At 35.3% G+C, this 24,347-nt stretch overlaps 1 protein-coding gene across 3 annotated transcripts in view; it reads left to right on the forward strand.

Annotated features, from left to right (window-relative positions):
- Slc38a9 (solute carrier family 38 member 9) overlaps positions 1-24,347 on the forward strand; it is a 112,701-nt gene that overhangs the window by 76,740 nt on the left and 11,614 nt on the right. For all 3 annotated transcript variants that reach the window (XM_027938090.3, XM_071612602.1, XM_071612603.1), the window contains 3 exons: positions 3,860-3,966; positions 20,356-20,469; positions 22,256-22,404. In XM_027938090.3, the coding sequence (XP_027793891.1) occupies positions 3,860-3,966; positions 20,356-20,469; positions 22,256-22,404 (370 nt within the window). The remainder of the gene's footprint in view (positions 1-3,859; positions 3,967-20,355; positions 20,470-22,255; positions 22,405-24,347) is intronic.

Genomic DNA, 24,347 nt, shown 5'->3' on the forward strand with positions numbered 1-24,347 from the left:
ACCAATTGACATTCCCACCAGCAGTGTTTGGGAGTTCTAGTTGTTTCACTCTTCACTAATTCTTTATTTTCTGTGTTTTTCATCTACCCTTTCTGGTGGGCAAGTGCTGATATTACTTTGTGGTTTTCATTTGCATTTCCCTGATGACTAACGAAGTTAGCACCTTTTCATATGTTCATTGGCTATTTGGATTTCCTCTTTTGTGAGGTACCTTTTCAAGACTTTGCTCATTTCCCTATTTAGTTGTCTGGGGTTTTCTTATTAATCTATACAAGTTCTTTATACATTCTGCATATGGCAATTATCTTTTCCCTATCTGCATGCACCCATATTAATTCTCCCTCCCACTTCCCACCACCCCGCCCCCACAGAGTTTGAAATCAAACCCAGGGCCTTGCGCATCCTAGGCAAGCATTCTGTCACTGAGCTACGACGTCCCCAACCCCTGCTTACATTCTCTCTTGATATGCTTTTCCAAAGGGATAAAATAAACAGTTTGTAAAGATCAGATGTTTGGGGCTTCTTTAAAACCACTTTGTTGAAGAACCTACTAGTTTAATTTATTATAATGTAAATGTTGTTTTCTTTAAAGAGGCATGTTTTCTACACAAAAATTTGTACATGGATGTTCATAGCAGCATTTTTCATAATAGCCAAAAGTGGAAATGATCCCATGTCCTTCAATGATGAATGAATAAAGTGTGGTATATCCATACAATGGACTATTATTTGTATATCCGTACAATAGAAAGGAAGTGCTATGGTTATGATTGCACAACTCAGTCAACACATTAAAAACTATTTAATTGTATACTTCATTTGAGTGAAATGTATACTTAAGAGAATCTCAGGTTTTCAAGAAATTTATTTGAAAAGTGATTTGTTTAGTTAATTGCAAAAAGCTGGATATTTACCACTGTAATTTGACAAGTTAGAAACATAGAAGTGATATCATCTGAATTAATTAGAAAAGGTGGCAAAGGACCAACTAACAAATACTTCACAAGATGACTTAGAAGTCATAGAGGCTGGCTGCTCTGAAAGACAAGGTCAGCCAAATTGAAAAAGAGTGTATTGAAAACTGATAAATCTTAGCAAAAATCAAAATCATTGTAAAAGCAGTTTAAAATAGAATTTGGACATTTCTCATGGCTGAGAGTCCTTCAGTTCTTAAGAATAAATGAGTACCCCTAATACTTGACAAACTGTAATAATAGAGAGGATCCACTGCCCTCCATGAGACTACAGCTGAGCATTAAGATCAATTAATTGTTGTGAATTAACAATCATAATACAAAGATATGCACAGTAGATGTAACAGGATAGAAGAATTGCTTATAAATAAGTTAGGGGTCAGAAAAGGGTTCAAAAGGGAATTTTTTAAAGGGCTAGCCAACAGGAGTTCTCTAAGAGAAGAACTGGGGGACAGGAATATGCCTGGTCATGGGAACAACATGTTCAAGCAACAGTTAAGGCCTGAAATAACATGACTTATTTAGGAAATTATGAGGATTTGAATGGCTAGTGAAAGAATATTTGCTGAGGAAGTAATAGGGAAAAAGGAAGCGCTAAAAGGCAAAAGCTCAATCATGAAAAGCCTTCTTTTTAAAAAAAATATTTTTATTAGTTGTTGATGAAATTTTTTATTTTATTTATTTGTATGTGGTGCTGAGAATCAAACCCAGTGCCTCACGCATGCTAGGCAAGCTCTCTACCACTGAGCCAACGTCCCAGCACAAAAAGCCTTCTCTTTTAAAACTAAAAATAACTTTGGAGGCCAGCTATAAGACTGTCCTTCCTCCTTACTTGGAAGATGGGCTTCTGTCTTCAGGAGACTTAAAGAAAGATAGTCCTGTAATTCCCTGCCCATAAACAGAACTCATAATAGAACTGCTGCAGTCCAATAATACCAAAAAGAAGGAAAAGGTCAGAAGTACCATAGCCTCATTTATCCACTCTCTAAGTTAACACGGTATCCCTCAAAATAATGATAGTGAAAACACTCTGAGAACCTTGGAAGATAGCATGAGGTCAGCATGGATGATAACTGAAAGTTGAATAATTGATCCAAGACCCAAATCCCTTCTTACTGCCCTCTTTGTCACATCACTTCCAATACCAACTCTTGTCAGTTCAGGTTCTCTTACGAGCAAACACAGATATGGAGTGAGAAGTATAAGAAATTTATTGTGGTAGCCCTTAATGAAAGATAAAGGGATTGGGGAAGGGGAGCAGGAGACATAGGTGACTAGTAGGACCACAGTGTGACTCAGAGCTCTATGAAAGGAGAGAAGGAAAGGAGATGGACTGAGCAGAAATAGATTCAGAAAGTCTTAGACAACCCAAATGTGAACCTCTGGTTAAAGATTACCAGTGTAGAAATCCAGGATTAGGCAAAAGTGGTCAGGCCCTAGTACTCTGCTGTGCTCAGTTGTTGGCTCAGCGAGGCCCAGTAAAATATGACTGGTGCGTGATCAGGGCAGCAGATCCATGAGGGCATGCAGCTTTAGGCCATCAGCTAACTGTATTTCTTGTTTCCGATTCTCACTCAAAAAGAGATCTGAGTAGTATACCCACAGCTGTCACAGCAAAGTTTTAAAACCTTATTTACAAAAACAGAATACCTATACAGAATAGACATTTCTTGGTTCTTATCCTTCCTTTGCCCATACATCTGTACATTTTTGTATTTTTTTAATTTTTTAAAAAATTTTTTTAGCTGTTGATAGATCTTTATTTTATTCATTTATTTATATATGGTACTAGAATCGAACCCAGTGCCTCACACATGCTAGGCAAGCACTCTTACACTGAGCCACAACCCCAGCCCCTTAATGTTATTGTATTTTATGCCTGTATTTTATTTATTTATTTTTATGTGGTGCTAATGGAACCCGGTGCCTCACACATGCTAAGCAAGCACTCTACCACTGAGCTACAACCCCAGCCTCACACATGTATTTTTTAAAATAAAAATAAATCCACAAAAAAATCTTCCTCAACAACATAATTTTTAAATATTGTATACCACTGTACAACTCTATCATAGTCTAATCAGTCCCCTCTAAGCAGACATTTATTTCTAAAACTTAAGCAATCCTCCCAATGCAACTCCAGTACTAGTCATTGAACCCTGGGATACTCTTCCATGGAGCCACATTCCTAGTCCCTTTTTTTTTTTTTTTTTTAAAGTTTTTAGTTTTTATTTTGCTGAAGCTTACCTCAAACTTGCTATCTTCCTGTCTCAGACTCCCAAATCACTGGGATTACAAGAATGCACCACCTTGTCCAGCTTAAGTATTGCTTTTTAGACATCATCAAAAAATATTAAATGATCATTTTTATTCTCCATCCTTTTCTAGAAGTAATTTTCTGGCAAATTCAGATCTTAGAAAAATAGAGGATTTTAGAGTCAGACCCTGAATTTGAATTCTGCTCAGCTATATAATAGTCATGTGACTTCAATCAGGAATAATTGATATAAAGTACCTATACAGAATAGATATTTCTTTTTATTTTAAGTTTATTTTATTTTATTTATTTTTAATATTTATTTTTTAGTTGTAGTTGGACACAGTATCTTTATTTTATTTACGTGGTGCTGAGGATCGAACCCAGGGCCTTGCACGTGCTAGGCGAGTGCTTTACCGCTGAGCCACAACCTAGCCCCAGAATAGACATTTCTTGATTCTTTTCCTTCCTTTGCTTGAGTATAGTACTGACCTTGGGAACATTGTAAAGACATTTTAATATTCTTATTCCCTGGACAAAACAGAGACAACTGATTTTTATTGACTACTGATACTCATTTTCTTCTTGTCAGTTTTAACTTTTTTGTTTCTGTCTCTTTTTCTCCTAGAGATAAGATATCAGTTCCCACAGCTGACTGGAGTTCTTACTCTTGCTTTCTTTATTCATAATTGTATTATCACACTCTTGAAAAATAACAAGAACCAGGAAAACAATGTGAGTAATTATCTGAGGAATTGACTTTGATATCTCCTGAGGATAGACTTTCTAAGTCAGTGTTTGAGACACTTTGTATTTGGAGTACAATTATGCAATTTGTTTCAAGATCTTAATTTTCAAGTTTTAGAGCAGTGGTCAGCAAACTTATTCTGTACATGTTCAGATGGTAAATATTTTAGGTTTTGCAGGTTATATAGTTTTTTATAGTTATCCAAATCTGCTGTTATGGCATGAAAGCATCCATAGACAATAGATAAACAAATGGATGGTGGTTACATGTTTCAATAAAACCTTATTTACAAAAACAGTGAGTCAGATTTGGCCTGTGTGCCATTGTGTGCCAGCCCCTATCATGGAACAATCACTAAAAATAAATAAATAAATAAGAAAATGAAGTTAAATAAATAAGAAAATGTAGTTAATAAGCCAATGATGGTGATAAAATTGTAAAAAGTACCCAAACGGCCAGACATGGTGGCATACGCCTATAATCCCAGTGACTCAGGAGGTTGAGGCAGGAGGATTACAAGCTCAAAGCCAGCTTCAGCCACTTATCGAACCCCTAAGCAACTTTGACACCCTGTCTCTAAATAAAAAATTTTAAGAGGGGCTGGAATGTGGCTTAGTGATAAAGAACCCCTGGGTGCAATCCCCAGTGTGCCTGCCCCCCCCCCAAAAAAAGTACCCAAATGATCCAAAAGAAGATAGAGAAAAAGGAATGAAAAATAGATGGGACAAAAAAAACAAAAGGCAAGTTAGTAGATTTAAACCCAGTGCATTGATAATTACATTAAAGATAAATGGTCCAAACACTGCAATTAAAAAGATAGAAATTGCCAGATTTGTTGTAAAACAAAGTGTAACCATGTGGTCTACAAGAAACTTAGTTTAAATATAAGGACATGCCATTCAAGTACTAAACACAAGAAAAATGGAGCAGCTGTATTAATATCAGACAAAAAATATTACCAGAGGGCCAAGGACCTGAACAGACACTTCTCAGAGGAGGACATACAATCAATCAATAAGTACATGAAAAAATGCTCACCATCTCTAGCAGTCAGAGAAATGCAAATCAAAACCACCCTAAGATACCATCTCACTCCAGTAAGATTGGCAGCCATTATGAAGTCAAACAACAACAAGTGCTGGTGAGGATGTGGGGAAAAGGGTACACTTGTACATTGCTGGTGGGACTGCAAATTGGTGCAGCCAATTTGGAAAGCAGTATGGAGATTTCTGGGAAAGCTGGGAATGGAACCACCATTTGACCCAGCTATTCCCCTTCTCGGTCTATTCCCTAAAGACCTAAAAAGAGCATGCTACAGGGACACTGCTACATTGATGTTCATAGCAGCACAATTCACAATAGCAAGACTGTGGAAGCAACCTAGATGCCCTTCAATAGACGAATGGATAAAAAAAATGTGGCATTTATACACAATGGAGTATTACTCTGCATTAAAAAATGGCAAAATCATAGAATTTGCAGGGAAATGGATGGCATTAGAACAGATTATGCTAAGTGAAGCTAGCCAATCCCTAAAAAACAAATGCCAACTGTTTTCTTTGATATAAGGAGAGTAACTAAGAACAGAGTTGGGAGGAAGAGCATGAGAAGAAGATTAACATTAAACAGGGGTGAGAGGTGGGAGGGAAAAGGAAAGAGAAGGGAAATTGCATGGAAATGGAAGGAGACCCTCATGGTTATACGAAATTACATACAAGAGGAAGTGAGGGAAAAGGGGAAAAAAAAACAAGGGGGAGAAACGAATTACAGTAGATGGGGTAGAGAGAGAAGATGGGAGGGGAGGGTATGGGAGATAGTAGAGGATAGGAAAGGCAGCAGAATACAACAGACACTAGTATAGCAATATGTAAAACAGTGGATGTGTAACCGATGTGATGCTGAAATCTGTATACGGGGTAAAAATGGGAGTTCATAACCCACTTGAATCAAAGTGTGAAATATGATTTGTCAAGAACTATGTAATGTTTTGAACAACCAACAATAAAAATTAAAAAAAATAAGTATTACCAGAGATAAAGAGGAGCATCACATAATGATCTTTAAGGATCAATATATCAAGAAGACCTAGTAGTTGTAAATGTGTATGCACTTATAGAGCTTCAAAACAAATGAAGTTTATCAGTTGACAAACTGCAATAAGAAATAGGCAAATCCACAATTACAACTGGAGATTTTATCACATCTCCCTCTATAATTCGTAGAACAAATAGACAAAAATAAGTAAGGGTATGAAAAATACCACCAACTTATTTGACTAACTGACATGTATGTCTTCTCTCAATAGCAGAATTCACATTCTTTTCAAATACACAGGAACATTGACCAAGATAGACTGTATGGTAGGTCAAAAAGCAAGTTTCAATAAATTTAAAAAGACTAAAAATATGCAAAGTATGTTTTCCAGCTATAATGGAGTAAAATTATAAATTAATAACAAAGACATTTGTGTAGCTAACAATTATGTACAAATACTCCTAAATAATCAATGGATCAAGGAAGAAATATAATAGAAAATATTTTGAGACAAATGAAAATGAAAAATTAATATACCAAAACTTACAGAATTAGAGCTAAAGCTGTGCTTAGCAGGAAATGTATAGTTGTGAACACCTACATAAAAATGAGGAGCTGGGTTCAGTCCCCAGCACCAGGAAAAAAAAAAAAAAAAAAGATATTGGAAAAAGCAGAGCAAACTAAACCCAATGCAAGTAAAAGTTAATCATAATCAGTTCCCTATTGCCTTGTCTGCAATTATTGATCTCCGTTTGACTTCTTATAACCATATAAGCAAAAAAGATGATGAAAATCTAGTAGAGGGCTATACAGTTGTTAGTGAAATATTGAGGAAGAGTTTCCTAAGCCTGGGGATTCTGAGAAGGCTTCGAGTAAGCGTTAATGTTTGGCAGAATCATTATGAAGACAAAAAACTTCCTAAATTGAGGAAAATTAGCTCTCAAATTAGGGCAAGCATAAAAGTCCATCTCTTCTACCTTTGTTCTTACTACCCATATATCTGAATGTTATTTGTAAATGGAGTTAGAGTTGAGTTAACATAGAATTTAATACTTTTTCTTTTTTGATTTTTTTTTCTTAGTTGTAGTTGGACACAATATCTTTATTACCTTTATTTTATTTATTTATTTTTTAATGTGGTGATGAGGATTGAACTCAGTGCCTTGCACGAGCTAGGTGGGCACTCTACTGCTGAGCCACAATCCCAGCCCCTCATGCTTATTTTTTTTTAATATTTTGTTGTAGATGGACACATACCTTTATTTTATTTATTTATTTTTATGTGGTGCTGAGGATCGAACCCAGTGCCTCACATATTCAAAGGCAAGCACTCCAACGCTGAGCCTCAGCTCCAGCCTAAGATTTTTTCATACTTCTTAATGTGGTGACCTTGCCTCAGATTCAACTTATACGTATTTTTATCATTAACAATATCTGCCAGTCAGGGTTGTAATAAGAGTATCACTGTTATAAAATTGAAGCATGTCTACATATAGTAGGGGCTGGTTTCTTTATCCCTTTTACCCTTTCTCTCCTGATATTTACAGCCTATTTTCTTATGCCTACATAGACCAAGTACCCCAGAAGCCCATTCTGTGAAGTGGGATTCTCATGTATGGGATCATTCTATCCATAGGGCTGAGCTTCTCAAATTTTACTATCAAAGTCTCCCTGATAACAGAAAACAACTTCACATATCTGGGAATCTAGGAAAGAAGAACACAATTTCATTGAAGTCTTGTGTTTTAATCTTAAATCATTCATATTTTTGTCACACTCATAATTAGTGTCTTATAGAAAAGAATATCAAAATAATGGGTTATATTGTAGGCAGTTCTCATATTGCATGGTTCCTACAATTAAATAGTTCAGTTAACTGTGGTTTAAATTCATCAGTTTCCCCCCAAGAACATGATTCTAATTTCAGTGTACCACAGGATCTGAACTATGAGTGCATGCCTAATAAAATAATAGCTGGAAGCCCTCAGTTCACAAATCACATGTAAATAACAGGTGCACATCCTTAATTAGTGACCAGTCACAACACTTCTTTCAAAATCTGTCAGCGACCGATCCCTGTGCATACTATTTACTTTCTGTACAGTGTGCAAATTGAGTGGTTGTGTTGCCTACTTCTCTGTCATTGACCCACATGATTTTTTAAAGTTGATAATTGAACTAAAGAATTGGCAATCAAAGGTAAAAATGCAATAGAGAAACAATATGTGGTAATGCTCAAAATGAAATTTAAATTGAACATAAATGAGCTATAAAAGAAATAGCTGATTGGGGACATGTTGATGCTTCTACCATTTGACAGACTAGATATGCAGCCAGAGGAGCTTAGGGGAAAGGGAACCTATTCATCAGGCGATTGTGAAGTAATATATAGGAAGTATATAATATATACTTCTATAGGAAGTAATATAGTCAGAAGACTTTGCATGGAAAGAATTCTCAGATATATTTCACAATATTGAAAGCACAAAGAATGAAATGTTAGGAGTGATGCAAAGTTAGAATAAAGAACTATGAAAGTTCACCAAGGCATGGAAAAGATGCTGGCTATATATTGTAAATTATGCAATGAAAAGAAGCAAGCATGGTTCAAATTACTCTTGCTAGGTTTTTACAAAGAAATTGAACATCCTAATGCTCAGTGTTTCTGATGTTTTATGTATTTATGTTTTATTTCTTTAAATTTTTTTTATTTTTTTAAATATTTTTTAGTTGTCAGTGGACCTTTATTTTATTCATTTTTTGTGGTGCTGAGAATTGAACCCAGTGCCTCATACATGCTAGGTAAGCATCTACCACTGAGCCACAATTCCAACCTTTATTTCTGTATTTTGAGATGAGATCTTACTATGTTGCCCTGGCTAGCCTTGAACTCCTGGTCTCAAGCACTTGTCCTACCTCAGCCTCTCAAGTTGCTGGCACTTGTCCTACCTTAGCCTCTCAAGTAGCTGGGACTATAGGTGCCCAGCTGTTTCTGATATTTTATTTTATTTATTTATTTATTTATTTTTTAATTTTTTATTGTTGGTTGTTCAAAACATTACATAGTTCTTGATATATCATATTTCACACTTTGATTCAAGTGGGTTATGAACTCCCATTTTTACCCCGTATACAAATTGCAGAATCACATCAGTTACACATCCATTGATTTACATATTGCCATACTAGTGTCTGTTGTATTCTGCTGCCTTTCCTATCCTCTACTATCCCCCCTCCCCTCCCCTCCCCTCTTCTCTCTCTACCCCCTCTACTGTCATTCATTTCTCCCCCTTGTATTATTTTCCCCTTTCCCCTCACTTCCTCTTGTATGAAATTTTGTATAACCCTGAGGGTCTCCTTCCATTTCCATGCAATTTCCCTTCTCTCTCCCTTTCCCTCCCACCTCCCATCCCAGTTTAATGTTAATCTTGTTCTCATGCTCTTCGTCCCTACTCTGTTCTTAGTTACACTCCTTATATCAAAGAAGACATTTGGCATTTGTTTTTTAGGGATTGGCTAGCTTCACTTAGCATAATCTGCTCTAATGCCATCCATTTCCCTGCAAATTCTATGATTTTGTCATTTTTTAATGCATTGTGTATAAATGCTCCATTGTGTATAAATGCCACATTTTTTTTATCCATTCGTCTATTGAAGGGCATCTAGGTTGCTTCCACAGTCTTGCTATTGTGAATTGTGCTGCTATGAACATCAATGTAGCAGTGTCCCTGTAGCATGCTCTTTTTAGGTCTTTAGGGAATAGACCGAGAAGGGGAATAGCTGGGTCAAATGGTGGTTCCATTCCCAGCTTTCCCAGAAATCTCCATACTGCTTTCCAAATTGGCTGCACCAATTTGCAGTCCCACCAGCAATGTACAAGTGTACCCTTTTCCCCACATCCTCACCAGCACTTGTTGTTGTTTGACTTCATAATGGCTGCCAATCTTACTGGAGTGAGATGGTATCTTAGGGTGGTTTTGATTTGCATTTCTCTGACTGCTAGAGATGGTGAGCATTTTTTCATGTACTTGTTGATTGATTGTATGTCCCCCTCTGAGAAGTGTCTGTTCAGGTCCTTGGCCCATTTGTTGATTGGGTTATTTGTTATCTTATTGTCTAATTTTTTGAGTTCTTTGTATACTCTGGATATTAGGGCTCTATCTGAAGTGTGAGGAGTAAAGATTTGTTCCCAGGATGTAGGCTCCCTATTTACCTCTCTTATTGTTTCTTTTGCTGAGAAAAAACTTTTTAGTTTGAGTAAGTCCCATTTGTTGATTCTAGTTATTAACTTTTGTGCTATGGGTGTCCTATTGAGGAATTTGGAGCCCGACCCCACAGTATGTAGATCGTAGCCAACTTTTTCTTCTATCAGACGCCGTGTCTCTGATTTGATATCAAGCTCCTTGATCCATTTTGAATTAACTTTTGTGCATGGCGAGAGAAAGGGATTCAGTTTCATATGGATTTCCAGTTTTCCCAGCACCATTTGTTGAAGATGCTATCCTTCCTCCATTGCATGCTTTTAGCCCCTTTATCAAATATAAGATAGTTGTAGTTTTGTGGATTGGTTTCTGTGTCCTCTATTCTGTACCATTGGTCCACCCGTCTGTTTTGGTACCAGTACCATGCTATTTTTGTTACTATTGCTCTGTAGTATAGTTTGAAGTCTGGTATCGCTATACCGCCTGATTCACACTTCCTGCTTAGCATTGTTTTTGCTATTCTGGGTCTTTTATTTTTCCATATGAATTTCATGATTGCTTTCTCTATTTCTACAAGAAATGCCGTTGAGATTTTGATTGGGATTGCATTAAACCTATAGAGAACTTTTGGTAATATCGCCATTTTGATGATGTTAGTTCTGCCTATCCATGAACAGGGTATATTTTTCCATCTTCTAAGATCTTCTTCTATTTCTCTCTTTAGGGTTCTGTAGTTTTCATTGTATAAGTCTTTCACCTCTTTTGTTAGGTTGATTCCCAAGTATTTTATTTTTTTTTGAGGATATTGTGAATGGAGTGGTTGTCCTCATTTCCATTTCAGAGGATTTGTCGCTGATATACAGGAATGCCTTTGATTTATGTGTGTTGATTTTATATCCTGCCACTTTGCTGAATTCATTTATTAGCTCTAATAGTTTCTTTGTAGACCCTTTTGGGTCTGCTAGGTATATAATCATGTCTTCTGCAAACAGTGATAATTTAACTTCTTCTTTTCCTATTTTTATGCCTTTAATTTCTTTCGTCTGTCTAATTACTCTGGCCAGTGTTTCGAGAACTATGTTGAACAGAAGTGGTGAGAGAGGGCATCCCTGTCTTGTTCCAGATTTTAGAGGGAATGCCTTCAATTTTTCTCCATTCAGAATGATGCTAGCCTGAGGCTTAGCATAGATTGCTTTTACAATATTGAGGTATGTTCCTGTTATCCCTAGTTTTTCTAGAGTTTTGAACATAAAGGGATACTGTACTTTGTCGAATGCTTTTTCCGCATCTATCGAGATGATCATATGGTTCTTATTTTTAAGTCTATTGATGTGGTGAATAACATTGATTGATTTCCGTATATTGAACCAGCCTTGCATCCCAGGGATGAATCCTACTTGATCATGGTGCACAATTTTTTTGATATGTTTTTGTATCCGATTCGCCAGAATTTTATTGAGGATTTTTGCATCTAGGTTCATTAGAGATATTGGTCTGTAGTTTTCTTTCTTTGAAGTGTCTTTGTCTGGTTTAGGAATCATGGTGATGTTGGCCTCGTAGAATGAATTTGGAAGTTCTCCCTGTTTTTCTATTTCCTGAAGTAGCTTGAAAAGTATTGATATTAGTTCCTCTTTAAAGGTTTTGTAAAACTCTGCTGTATACCCATCCGGTCTTGGGCTTTTCTTAGTTGGTAGTCTTTTGATGGTTTCTTCTATTTCCTCAATTGATATTGGTCTGTTTAGGTTGTCTATATCCTCCTGACTCAATCTGGGCAGATCATATGACTTAAGAAATTTATCGATGCCTTCACTATCTTCTAATTTATTGGAGTATAAGGATTCAAAATAATTTTTGATTATCTTCTGTATTTCTGAAGTGTCTATTGTGATATTGCCTTTTTCATCCCGTATGCTAGTAATTTGAGTTCTCTCTCTTCTTCTCTTCGTTAGCATGGCTAAGGGTCTGTCGATTTTATTATTTTTTCAAAGAACCAACTTTTAGTTTTGTCAATTTTTTCAATTGTTTCTTTTGTTTCGATTTCATTAATTTCAGCTCTGATTTTAATTATTTCTTGCCTTCTACTTCTTTTGCTGTTGTTTTGCTCTTCTTTTTCTAGGATTTTGAGATGAAGTATGAGATCATTTATTTGCCTTTTTTTAAGGAATGAACTCCAAGCAATGAATTTTCCTCTTAGAACTGCTTTCAATGTGTCCCATAGATTCCGATATGTTGTGTCTGTGTTTTCATTTATCTCTAAGAATTTTTTAATTTCCTCCTTGATGTCTTCTATAACCCATTGATCATTCAGTAACCTATTGTTCATTCTCCAAGTGATGCATGATTTTTCCTTCCTTCTTTTATCGTTGATTTTCAGTTTCATTCCATTATGATCTGATAAGATGCATGGTATTATCTCTACTCCTTTATATTGTCTAAGAATTGCCCTGTGATATAATATATGATCTATTTTTGAGAAGGATCCATGTGCTGCTGAGAAAAAAGTGTAACTGCTTGATGTTGGGTAGTATATTCTATATATGTCAATTAAGTCTAGGTTATTAATTGTGTTATTGAGTTCTATAGTTTCCTTATTCAACTTTTGTTTGGAAGATCTGTCCATTGGTGAGAGAGGTGTGTTGAAGTCTCCCTTGATTATTGTATGGTGGTCTATTAGACTCTTGAACTTGAGAAGAGTTTCTGATATTTTATTGTATTTAAAAAAAAATTTTTTTTTGTTGTAGTCGGACACAATACATTTATTTTATTATTTATTTATTTATTTATTTATTTATTATTTTCATGTGGTGCTGAAGATCGAACCCAGTGCCTCGCACATACTAGGCAAGCATTTTGCTACTGAGCCACAACCCCAGCCCCTCTGATATTTTAAATTATGATAATAAATAAATATATAAATAAATAATAAATAAATATTCATTTTATTATTTTTTATTTTCTTATACATTTGTAATAAACAGAGAAATTTTAAAGTTTTAACAAAAATTATTAAAGATCACAGAATAATCATAGTTTTTCCCCTTTGATTATTGTGATTGCTTTGCATAGCTTTGGGTTACACAGTAATTTTTAGTCTTGCACTACCATACAAAATGAGGCCAGTCTGTGCTTGATTGTTTGTTCTCCAGAATTCTCAAGTACAATTGTTTTCTAGAAATCACAAAAGTATATCTGGAAAACAAATAAACCAGCATGGAAAGCTCAGGACTGGATAGAGGGAAGGGTGTTTTATTTCATGGTCTTGTGAGCGTTGAGGAAGGGAGGGATTTTTGCCTTCTTCTTAGAACATTCAAGAAGCTGTGGGGTGTAGTCTAGTTTAGCATGAGTGAGGCCCTGGATTTGATCCCCACCCAGCACACACACAAAAAAAGGTAGAAACTTCAGTACCATAAAATGAGTTATTTTTTACAATGAGTTTGTGGAATGGGCTTCGTAGAATTAGTATGATAGGTTAGCAATAAAATTTAACTTCAGTTTTTGTCACTTATGGGAAATATTTTCAAAACAGAGCCTTAAAAGTAAATATTTAAATGGATGATGTGTTCTTACTTAATTAAAACTAGATAATGGTGTGACTTTCAAAAAAATAGTTGTACTTTGTGTTAAAGTCTAAAAATACTAATAATTATAATTATGAGTACTAATGATAAAACTAACATTTATGAACCACTCTGTGCCAACAATATTCTAAATACTGAGTATATGCAAATAATTACAATCTCCTTTTGATTATCATAAGTGTTGACATAAATCAAGCTAAGTAGATATTATAATACTGAGAAGAACTTTTGTCATTTAATTAATGATTATACCTTTCAACAGTTTTCACTAATTTGACTTATAGAAATCCAATTAAGGGCTGGGGATACAGATCAGTTGGTAGAGTGCTTGCCCTGCATGCCCAAGGCCCTGCGTTCAATCCCCAGCACCACGAAAAAAAAAAAAAAAAAGAAAAGAAATCCACTTAATATTGGGATATGATATTTTCTTGGAATTAAAGTCAGAAAATGTGAAGCTTGTCAAGGACTCTGAACTCACAGTGTTGATATTGAGTTGGTCATCCCAAGCTCAGTAAACAAAGGTTTGAAAGTATAGTGGAAGACAAAAGAATAAAAAAGTCTCCTCCCTTCTCTTCTTTATAACTATAGTTGGACTTGGATCTAAAGACAGTGTGAGGAAATAAATAAATAAAGCCCCTAAACAGTTGTAATAATCTGAATTTTCCAGTTTTCCAATTCAACTTAATTTTCTGGGTTGTTTTGTTTTGTTTTGTAACTAAACCTAACTTTTTATATATGTATAACTAAACAGGTTATTATTCCTATTCCTTACTAAGGTGTATGTTACCAAAAAAAAAAAAAAAATAGGGGTTTGAAGAAGATCATCCAATTCCTTATCATCAGAATATGTAATCCTTATAGCCTTCCTGGATATGTAGATTAACGTCTTGATATTTCTTTGTTGTTTGAGTCAGAACCTACATAACCTGCATAGTGTTCTATGTGTTGTGGGGAGGGGTACTGTGGGCTGAACTCAGGGGTGCTCTATCACTGAAAACAAATCCCAGTTCTTTTTATTTTTTATTTTGAGACAGAGTCTCACTAAGTTCCCCAGACGACCTTGAACTTGCAATCCTCCTACCCCAGGCTCCCATATAACTGTAATTATAGATGTGTATCACTGTGCCCAGCTATATAGTGCTTTTGTTGTTGTTTGTATTTGTCTGTCTTTACTTATAAAACCCTGTTATGTTTTTTGTGGGGTTTTCACTTTTCGTTTTTCTTTTTTGTTTTGCTCTGCTGGGGATTGAACCCAGAGCCTCACACATGCTGGGCAAGCTTTCTACAACTGAAGTGCATCCCCAGCCCTCCCTGTTTACTTTATTTGAAACAATTTGAAATGCTTTGTATCTCATTTTCCTTTTTCATGTGAGTCTGTAGTTTACTTGGCTATACACCAGAAAAAGATTTTATGTGAACGTTTGGGGTAGGTCTGTGTGGTCGGTTTCTGTTATTCTCTAGTAAATGTTCTACTAGATAGTATTTTCACTATGAACAGTGTATGGAACAAATGGTAAACTAGGTTTGATGAATAGAATGTGCTCCCAGACTTATTCTGGCCTGTTGTATACCTACTCCTCATTTTAAATTGATATTCTACCAGCCTTTAGTTCCCTACCATTAGCCATTTCTTACTCATGAAGCAAATTGGGTTACTGTAGTGACATAGGCTTCCTGACATATAACTAGTTCATATTGTCATGAGTGTCTCTTTATTAAGTGTTGTTTTTTTTTTCACTCAGAGCCTCGTTTTATAAAATATAACATTTTTCTGCCCTTTTCCAGTAAGTGGGCTTTCAAGAGGCCATATCTTTAGGTCTAGTACACTAATGGCTTGGGTTTGAGCCAGTGGCTTGGGTTTGAGCCAAAGAATAGCAAGTCTCACATATATGCATGCTAATCATAAACCTAGGATCACACTAAACCTCATATGCTTTTATAATAAAAGCTTCATTTCTATTCATTGAAGTATTTTCAGATAAAAACAGATATGATCCAGGTGCAGTGGTGCACACCTGTGATCTCAGCAGCTCAGGAGGCTGAGGAAAAAGAATCGTGAGTTCAGAGCAGCCTCAACAACTTAGTGAGGCCCTAAGCACCTCAGTGAAACCCTGTCTCTTAATAAAATACAGAAAAGGACTGGGGATATGGCTCAGTGGTTAAATGCCCCTGGGTTCAATCCCCAGTACCAAACAAAAACAAAACAAAACAAACCAGATATGCTACTCCTCACTCAGTTCTACTGAATGTATGTTGAATACTGTGAAATAGAACTTTCCTGATTTTGCTATTCTCTTGCATTTCTTTGTTCTCCGTACTTCATAGCATGTTGCTTCTTTCATTTTTTTTCATTATTGTTATTTATTAACTGTGACATAAATGCATAAGACTGATAAACTCTCTTTTGTAGTAGCTAATTGCATGGAACCAGAAAGACCTTGATTGGAACGTTGACTTTTAATACATATTTGAATATATATATATATATATATATATATATATATATATATATATATATATTCATACCAACTACTAATATTATAGTCATGAATGCGTTTTTGACTTTGCTAGACTTAATTTACTCCTCAATAAAATGAAGAAATTTATCTACATTATAAGGTTGGTATGAGGATTAAATGAGATAACATATGAAATATGCTCAGCCCCTGCCTAGCAACTAGAAGCAATTAACAAATGAAGTCTATGTGTTTACTGCTTTTTATCTGTATTTACTGAATTCTTCCTATGTGCCAGGTACTGTCCTGGGTATTGAGGATATATAATGATGAAAAAGACACTGTCCCTTTCCTCAAGATTTCACAGTGTAGTGTTAGTATTAACATGATATATTGGGCCGGGGCTGTGGCTCAGTGGTTGAGCACTTGCCTCACATGCGTGAGGCACTGGGTTCGAGCCTCAGCACCACATACAAAAAATAAATAAATAAAATACTGTATTCACAAAACAAATTTTTAAAAACATGATATAAGAACTACTAAATTTAGCTGTTTTTTTTTTTTTTTTTTTTTTAATGTCAAGGGACATTTGTCTCCACTTGAATCTCTTTTTTAAATATTTTTTTGTAGTTACGGTTGAACACAATACCTTTATTTTATTTATTTATTTTTATGTGGAGCTGAGGCTCGAACCCAGCACCTTGCACATTCTAGGTGAGCGCTCTACCACTGAGCCACAACCCCAGCCCCTTGAGAATATTTTTATCGTGAGCATGGGTTACTTTTATAATAAAAAATAATTATAGTTACAATGCAGTGTAATCATTGCTGATCTGAGTTGTGTATAAGAATATGAGAAGAGAGAAGCATCTCCTGTTGCCTGCCTTCAGATACAATTACTATATCTAAAGTAAGATGGGCAATAGACCAGTTAGAAGGCTGCCCACAGAAGTGACACATGGGAAAGGAAATTCCCCAAAACCAGTGAAGACAGAAAGGGTGGGTTAGGAGCAATTAGAGCTAAGGAAATGAAAAGCTAGGAGTCCAAGTTAGCAAGAACAGATTAGATTGTGTATCTGGCTAAATAAACAAAGCAGGGACATAATGATAAGAAACAAGAGTGTCTCCATCCAGAAGCCAAGATGGGTGAGGTTAATTGATAGTAAATGGAAGACCATGAATACCAAGCAAAGCATGTGCTGTGATACATAGTCTTAGTTGCCATTATCCCCAAACATGGTAGCATACACAGAAGGAATTTGCATAATTGAAAATAATGCTTGTATTTCTTTCCAAAGAATCTTAATTTGACATCAGCATATAAATGTACAAATGACATGATAGGAGACTACAAAGTAAATGTCATTGTTTTTGTTGGTATTTTTTATTTTTGTGGTGGTGGTGGTGGTGGTGGTGGTGTAGTGGTGGTGATTGAATCCAGGGCTTTGTGCATACAAGGCAAGCACTCTACCCACCAACTGAGCTATATCCCCAGCCCTAAAACTTGGTTTGTTGGTGTTGTGGGATTTTTTTTTTAATTGTTGATGAACCTTTATTTTATTTATTTGCTCATATGCAATGCTAAGAATCGAACCCAGTGCATCACACATGCTAGGCAAGTACTCCACCACTAAGTCACAACCCCAGCCCACCTAACACTTGTTTTTTAAAGAACTTATTCTCTGCGTCAGGACCAGACAGTTTATTTCCTTGCCCCATTTTACTTTTGTTTAATTGACTACTTCCCAAAGATACCTGAGAAGACTGCATATTTACTTAGAATAACTGTTTTAGGTATATAATGTGGCACTCAGTACACAAAATCATGACACCAAGCATTTATTCTTTTTCTGTATTGAATATAGATTGTGTAGAGAAAAGCCAAGTTGCATGATAAAAAGGGTCTTTTATAAAGAAATCTGTCATGTTCTAATGTGCAATAGGGTAACTATAGATAATATGTTTTCATCACAGATTAATGGTGAATATTGGAGGAGATAGAGTCAACTTGATCTAAACATAACAGAATAAACTATTGAATCACATGGTTCCCCATAAATATTTACAATCTGTGTGTCAATTTTTATTTTTTTAATTAAAAAAAAAAACAGAAGCAGAAGGGGAAACTGTTCTATGAGGAAGCATCTTAGACTTAAAATATACTAGTGTACTAGTATATTCCATACTAGATACCCTTTTTTTTTTTATTATTTTTTTGCAGGAAGTGTGGTAATCAGTCATATGTAAATTGATGGCTGTCCCTCTTTTTATATGCATACCTCTCTCTCTGGCATAGCTGTCTTGCCTCCCAAGATTTTTTTTTTATAAGGCTACTTCTGTTCTTGAATGGTATCAAGTAAGTTGAGCATGAAATGACTTTCAGAAGTCAGAATGGGAGAGTACTACCCTTAAATATGAAAATAGGTGTTGCCTGGTTCATTCCTGTTTATCCCACACCAGAGCTTGAGGCAACCCTAGAGGTAACTATGCCATAGGCCCTTTAGCTGCATAAACTACAGAGGGAAGACTTTCGGCACCCCTTCCTAGAGGTTTAGTCATCTTCCCCTTCTTCAACCCTGAACAATAAGCTCTTCGAGAGGCCTGGGACTAATCTGCATAAGCCTTCAGCTCCCTAGACCTTTCCAACATCTATTTTAGCATATGAAATTTCTGGTATGTTTTCAAGCTCTTTGTCAATTTACCTCCTAACCATAAGATTTCTCATAGCTTGTTACTTGTTTTTTAACTGAGCTTATCAAAGTTCAAGTTCATAAAAACTCCACTACTACAATTTCACCCACTTGAGAAGAGTTAGCCAGAAAATCTGAATGTTCCTTGATTCCAAATATTCAAATATTCTTACTGTGTTATAAACTAAAAAAAAAAAAAAAAAAAGTTGTATATATTTTTTCTAATTTATTTTCTTAGCTTTCAAAGTAATTTGTTTAAAATGAAAAATGAATAGGCTTACTGCCACATTTTAGTTGTGCTAAATTGTTTGGCTGTAACTTTAGTGGTGATGGAGACAATTTTCAAGCGGTGGAATCTGTTCTGTTTGGATCTGACAGCTGGCTATATTAAATATCTTGGAGCTTTTTACTTTGCATGAGGAGAGGAAATTGGGAGGGTGGGAACAGCAGTGGAAGAAAGCAATCCACTTAATTTAATGTTCTGTGTTTGTTTGCTGATTCCAGTAATAACACTGTGCAGCTGTTTGAACAGCTGCCTTTTGATTTTCTTTGTTTACTGTTTAGGTTTATTAAGCTTGTCTTTAATACTTATTGTCTGCTCTTTAACTAGCGTTCCTTCTTTATTGAATATATTTTAATATGTACCACTCTTGTGATCAAAGCATGCTTTGATGTATATAAGTTAATTTACTAAAGAAAGAACTTTTAAATTTTTGCAGCTCATAATGAAGATGACTTATACTTACTTTATTATTATCCCTTAGCTGTATCATTGTAGTTAAATATTTTATAATTTGATGAATTGTCTATTGAAATTAAGTCAGGATTTAAATTATGTTAAGCAACAGTTTGTTAATTTTCCTGAGTCTGCCAACAGGCAGCTTAGTCTACATACTCCATTCTAGTAAAAAAAAAGAAAAAGAAAAAAAAATTGGCAGACTAATTTTAAAGCATGTGGATTTTGTTTTAACTACTTTGTATGAACAGATTGGGTACCTAGAAAGTATACACAGACATACACAGGTAAAAGAGATATTTTGTATTTATTTGTCAGTCTTTTTTTAATGTTTATTTTTAGTTTTTTTTAGATGGACACAATATCTTCTTTTTATTTTTATGTGGTGCTGAGGATCGAACCCTGTGCCTCATGAATGCTAGACCAGCACTCTACAACTGAGCCACAAACCCAGCCCTGTCAGTCTTCTAAGTAGACTTGCTGTAGGGCTGGGGTGGTGGCTCAGCGGTAGAGCACTTGCGCTTACGTGGCCCTGGGTTTGATCCTCAGCACCACATAAAAATAAGTAAGTAAAATAAGGATACTGTGCCCACCTACAATTAAAAAATAAATATTTTTTAAAAAGACAAGTAGACTTGCTGTAAATTTCTTCATATTGTGGCAATTTTTTATATTTACAGGTGAGGGACTTGTGCATTGCTTACATGCTGGTGACATTAACTTATCTCTATATTGGAGTCCTGGTTTTTGCTTCATTTCCTTCACCACCATTATCCAAAGATTGTATTGAGCAGGTAAGGCACTGTGTGCCCTCTTTGTGTGATTCCTTATACTTTTGTTTATGATTGTAGGCACTATGCTATAGTAACAAGATATAATATCAGACAGACCTAGGTTTGAATACCATTTCCACCATACCCGCAAAGTGTAGGAATTTGGACACCTTTCCCAATCTTTTATGAGCTTCAATTTCCTTTTCCATTAGATAGTGTACATACTCTGTCTGAAATAACATACTAGATACCAGGCACCTTGTGGTATTCAAATAAATGGCTTATATGATGTATATTATTTACCATTGTGTGGAGAATAGTTACAGTTATTGTTATGAATTTATAAAATCTCTACAGAGAATCCCCTGACCTGCCTTGTTTTCCAAACTCAGATCTTAAAATGCCCTGGATAAACTGTTCTGAGTTCATAATCTCTAATGATAGATCTGACTCATTTAGATACTGAGTTGCTACTGAAAACAAAGACAGACTATTTGGCTGCTTAAAAAGACAGAAAAAAAAATAGAAAAAAAATCTTTCACTAAAAGGTTACCATAAGTAATATTTTCTTCGATTTAATCCATCAAAAATTTAGGAATAGTATACTCTTTTTTGGGAGGACGGGGATACCAGGGATTGATCTCAGGGGGACTTGACCACTGAGCCACATCCCCAGCCATATTCTGTATTTTATTTTAGGGATAGGGTCTCACTGAGTTGCTTAACACCTTGCTTTTGCTGAGTCTGGATTTGAACTCCCGATCCTCCTGCCTCTGCCACCCAAGTCACTAGGATTACAGGCTTGTAACACTGCTCCTAGCTAGGAATAGTCTACTTTTTATTGTGACTACAGAATTTTTCATTAAAAAAAAAGAAAGAAAAAACAAAAAACAGCTTTTCATGGTTCCTTTCTAGTCAAAAGATATTCCTCCAGTAGAATATAGTGGTGTATACAATGATTTATTACAACTGAATTATAAAATTTATTTCAGCAGAATAATGTTAAGTACTATTCTCATCTCTCTAAGAGGAAGAGGTTACTGCTGTTATAATAGTTTGAAATGTTCTTATTCTCTTGATTTCTTTGATTCCAGAAGTTCTTTGGCAGGCAGATATTTGCTGAATTCCCAGATATGAACAATCCCATACAAAGCCTACTCCCTTGGGAATAGGGATATTTGTGGTATTTGTATTTGAAAGGAAAAATGTTTTAAATTGAGTGACTAATTTTTTTAAGATATCAAACTAAAGGGGTTATGAAACATTGTAGAAATAAATTATTTTTTTACTTAATGTTATACTGTAAACAGTGGTGGTACTAGATGATAGATATACTCTCACCTTATTCTATAATCTTTACTATGAAAGCACTACAGTACTTCAGAGGAGGAAAAGCAAGAAAGCTAAAACAGTGTTGAATTTAATTTGCCATTTAAATATATTAAAAACTGATTTAGGTATTGTGTTTGGACCTTATAGAAAGCAGTGCTTCTTGATCCATCTATGGTAAATAACAAGTTTTTTGTTTTTGTTTTAAATTCAAAGCAATTGCAGACTGATACTTTTATAAAAGAGTAAATATATGGCAGTATCTTAACTTCTGTAAGAGTTTCTCAGCATTTACTTTCAATATTTGTACTTTCCTCATTGAAAAATAGCTAAGGAGCAGTTTGTGGATGGGCACCAGTTCACAGTCCACAATTTGAGTAGTACCTGTGTTCAAAATAAGCATAAGACTATCCATTTTATGAATTTGTATGTACTGAATTTGAGTTTTAACATTACCTCATTATCTTTCTTGGGTTAGAATTTTTTAGACAACTTCCCTAGCAGTGACACCCTGTCCTTCATTGCAAGGATATTCCTGCTGTTCCAGATGATGACTGTGTACCCGCTCTTAGGCTACTTGGCTCGTGTCCAGCTATTGGGCCATATCTTCGGTGACATTTATCCTAGGTAAGGACTCTTCTCTTGACCAGCAGGATGTGCCAAGCAACAAATGACTATGCAAACAGGTCAGTTTAAAGTGTGACTGATCCTTTTGCTATAAAAATTTGCCTAATGAAATGGTTACTAAGGATAGATCATTGGTGTCCCTTTCCCAGAAGAGCTTTAAATATAGAAGCCACTCCCTTGTCCAGAATAGATTTAGGTTCATTCCTTCCAGTATAGCTAATTAACTGATATCAGTTATATATATCTTATGACTTAGTTGCTATTATTTTACATATTGCTAAGAAGCACAAAATACGTCATACCTGTGTTGTCATGTGTGCAAATGAGAAGCAACAATGTTACGTGAATTATTGGTCATTGATACTTACTTGTGTATTATTAACATTTGTGCATTTTTGACATAAATGATCAGACGTTTAGAATTGAAGATGAGATATATGAGTGTATTTCTTACTTGATATATGACAAGTTTAAATTACAGTGGTAAATTTTAATCTCCTGTTGGATATGGGGGAATTGTGAGTCCCTTTGAAAATCAGTTTAAAGCTAAGCTTGTTACCCTTATCCAAGAGAAGTTTCCATGTATGGTTTAAGGGTTTCCATGAAGTCTTCTTGTGGATCCCTGATTAACTCCTTCCTACTCTTACTTTGGTTTTTCATTGTTGTTGTTATTTTCTTTTTGCAATACTAGGGATCAAGCTCAGGGGATTTTTATCATTGAGCTACATCCTCAGTCCTTTTTATTTATTTTGAAACAGTCTTGCTAAATTGTCAAGGCTGGCCTCAAACTTGTGATCCTCCTGCCTCCTGAGCCCCTGGGCTTACAGGTGTGTGCACCTGTAATTACCACACCAGGCTTATGTTGTTTTATTTTAGGTTTGTCTTAGTGAAAAGTACCTAGTCCTATTTTATTGGGAGTAAATTATCTTAAAGGAAGAAAACTTTAAAATTTGGGGAAAATTGCATTTTACCACGACAAACTGAATAAGTGATCTTAGCCACTTCTTGTTGGAAATAAACTTTATGTAGTCTGTTCCCTCGGTAAGTAATTATATCTATAAATATGTTGGTTTAAAAGCAAAGCAAAAGTCAAGAGTTATCAGGTCTCAGGGGTAGGGGGGCGTAACTCAGTGGTAGAGTACTTGCCTAGCATGCATGAGGCCCTGGGTTCTATCCCAGCACTGAAAGAAAAGAGAAAAAAAGAGTTACCAGATCTCTAAGATTGATAGTAGAAACAAACTGCATTCCTAACATTACTAATCTAGAAGACTGGAGTTCAGTAAATATAAGACTCCTGTTGTGTTTATTCTCTGTGCTGTATTTATATTCACCAACATAAAATAAATTTTGTGAATTTATGGATGAACAAATTCTGGACAAATGCATTACTCCTGTTTTCTGCCATTATTTTGCAGAATGGTGGCTGTTAGACTGTTTTTTCTTCTTGCAAAATGTCTGGGATTTCCCTTTCGTGTTCACATTATATTTCTTCCCCTGTCACCAAAAACACACTATCATTTATCCTACAGTTACAAGTACGCTGCAGCCTCTGCATACTTGGGAGCATACTTTTTGGTCTCAGAACCTCTTTATGCTGTTAAAATTTATTGAGGACCCCCAGGAGCTTTAGTTTTTGCAGGTATATCTATCAATATTTAACATATGAAAAATTAAGATTTAAGAATTTTAAAGTATTTGTTAATTTCCTTAAAAATCAATAAGGCCAGGTGCAGTGGTGACCACCTGTAGTCCCAGCTATTTGGAAGGCTGAGGCAGGAGAATCTTGAATTCGAGGCCAGCCTGGTCAACATAAGCAATGCAGAGATACCCTGCCTCAAATAATAATAATAATAATAACCATTATTTGTTAGCATTAATAACATTTTTTCAAAATATAACTACTTCCAATTTTTTTTTAACATTTTAAAACTCTTTAATGTCTG

This window comes from Marmota flaviventris, chromosome 5 (genome assembly GCF_047511675.1).
Source record: "Marmota flaviventris isolate mMarFla1 chromosome 5, mMarFla1.hap1, whole genome shotgun sequence".
NCBI lineage: Eukaryota > Metazoa > Chordata > Mammalia > Rodentia > Sciuridae > Marmota > Marmota flaviventris.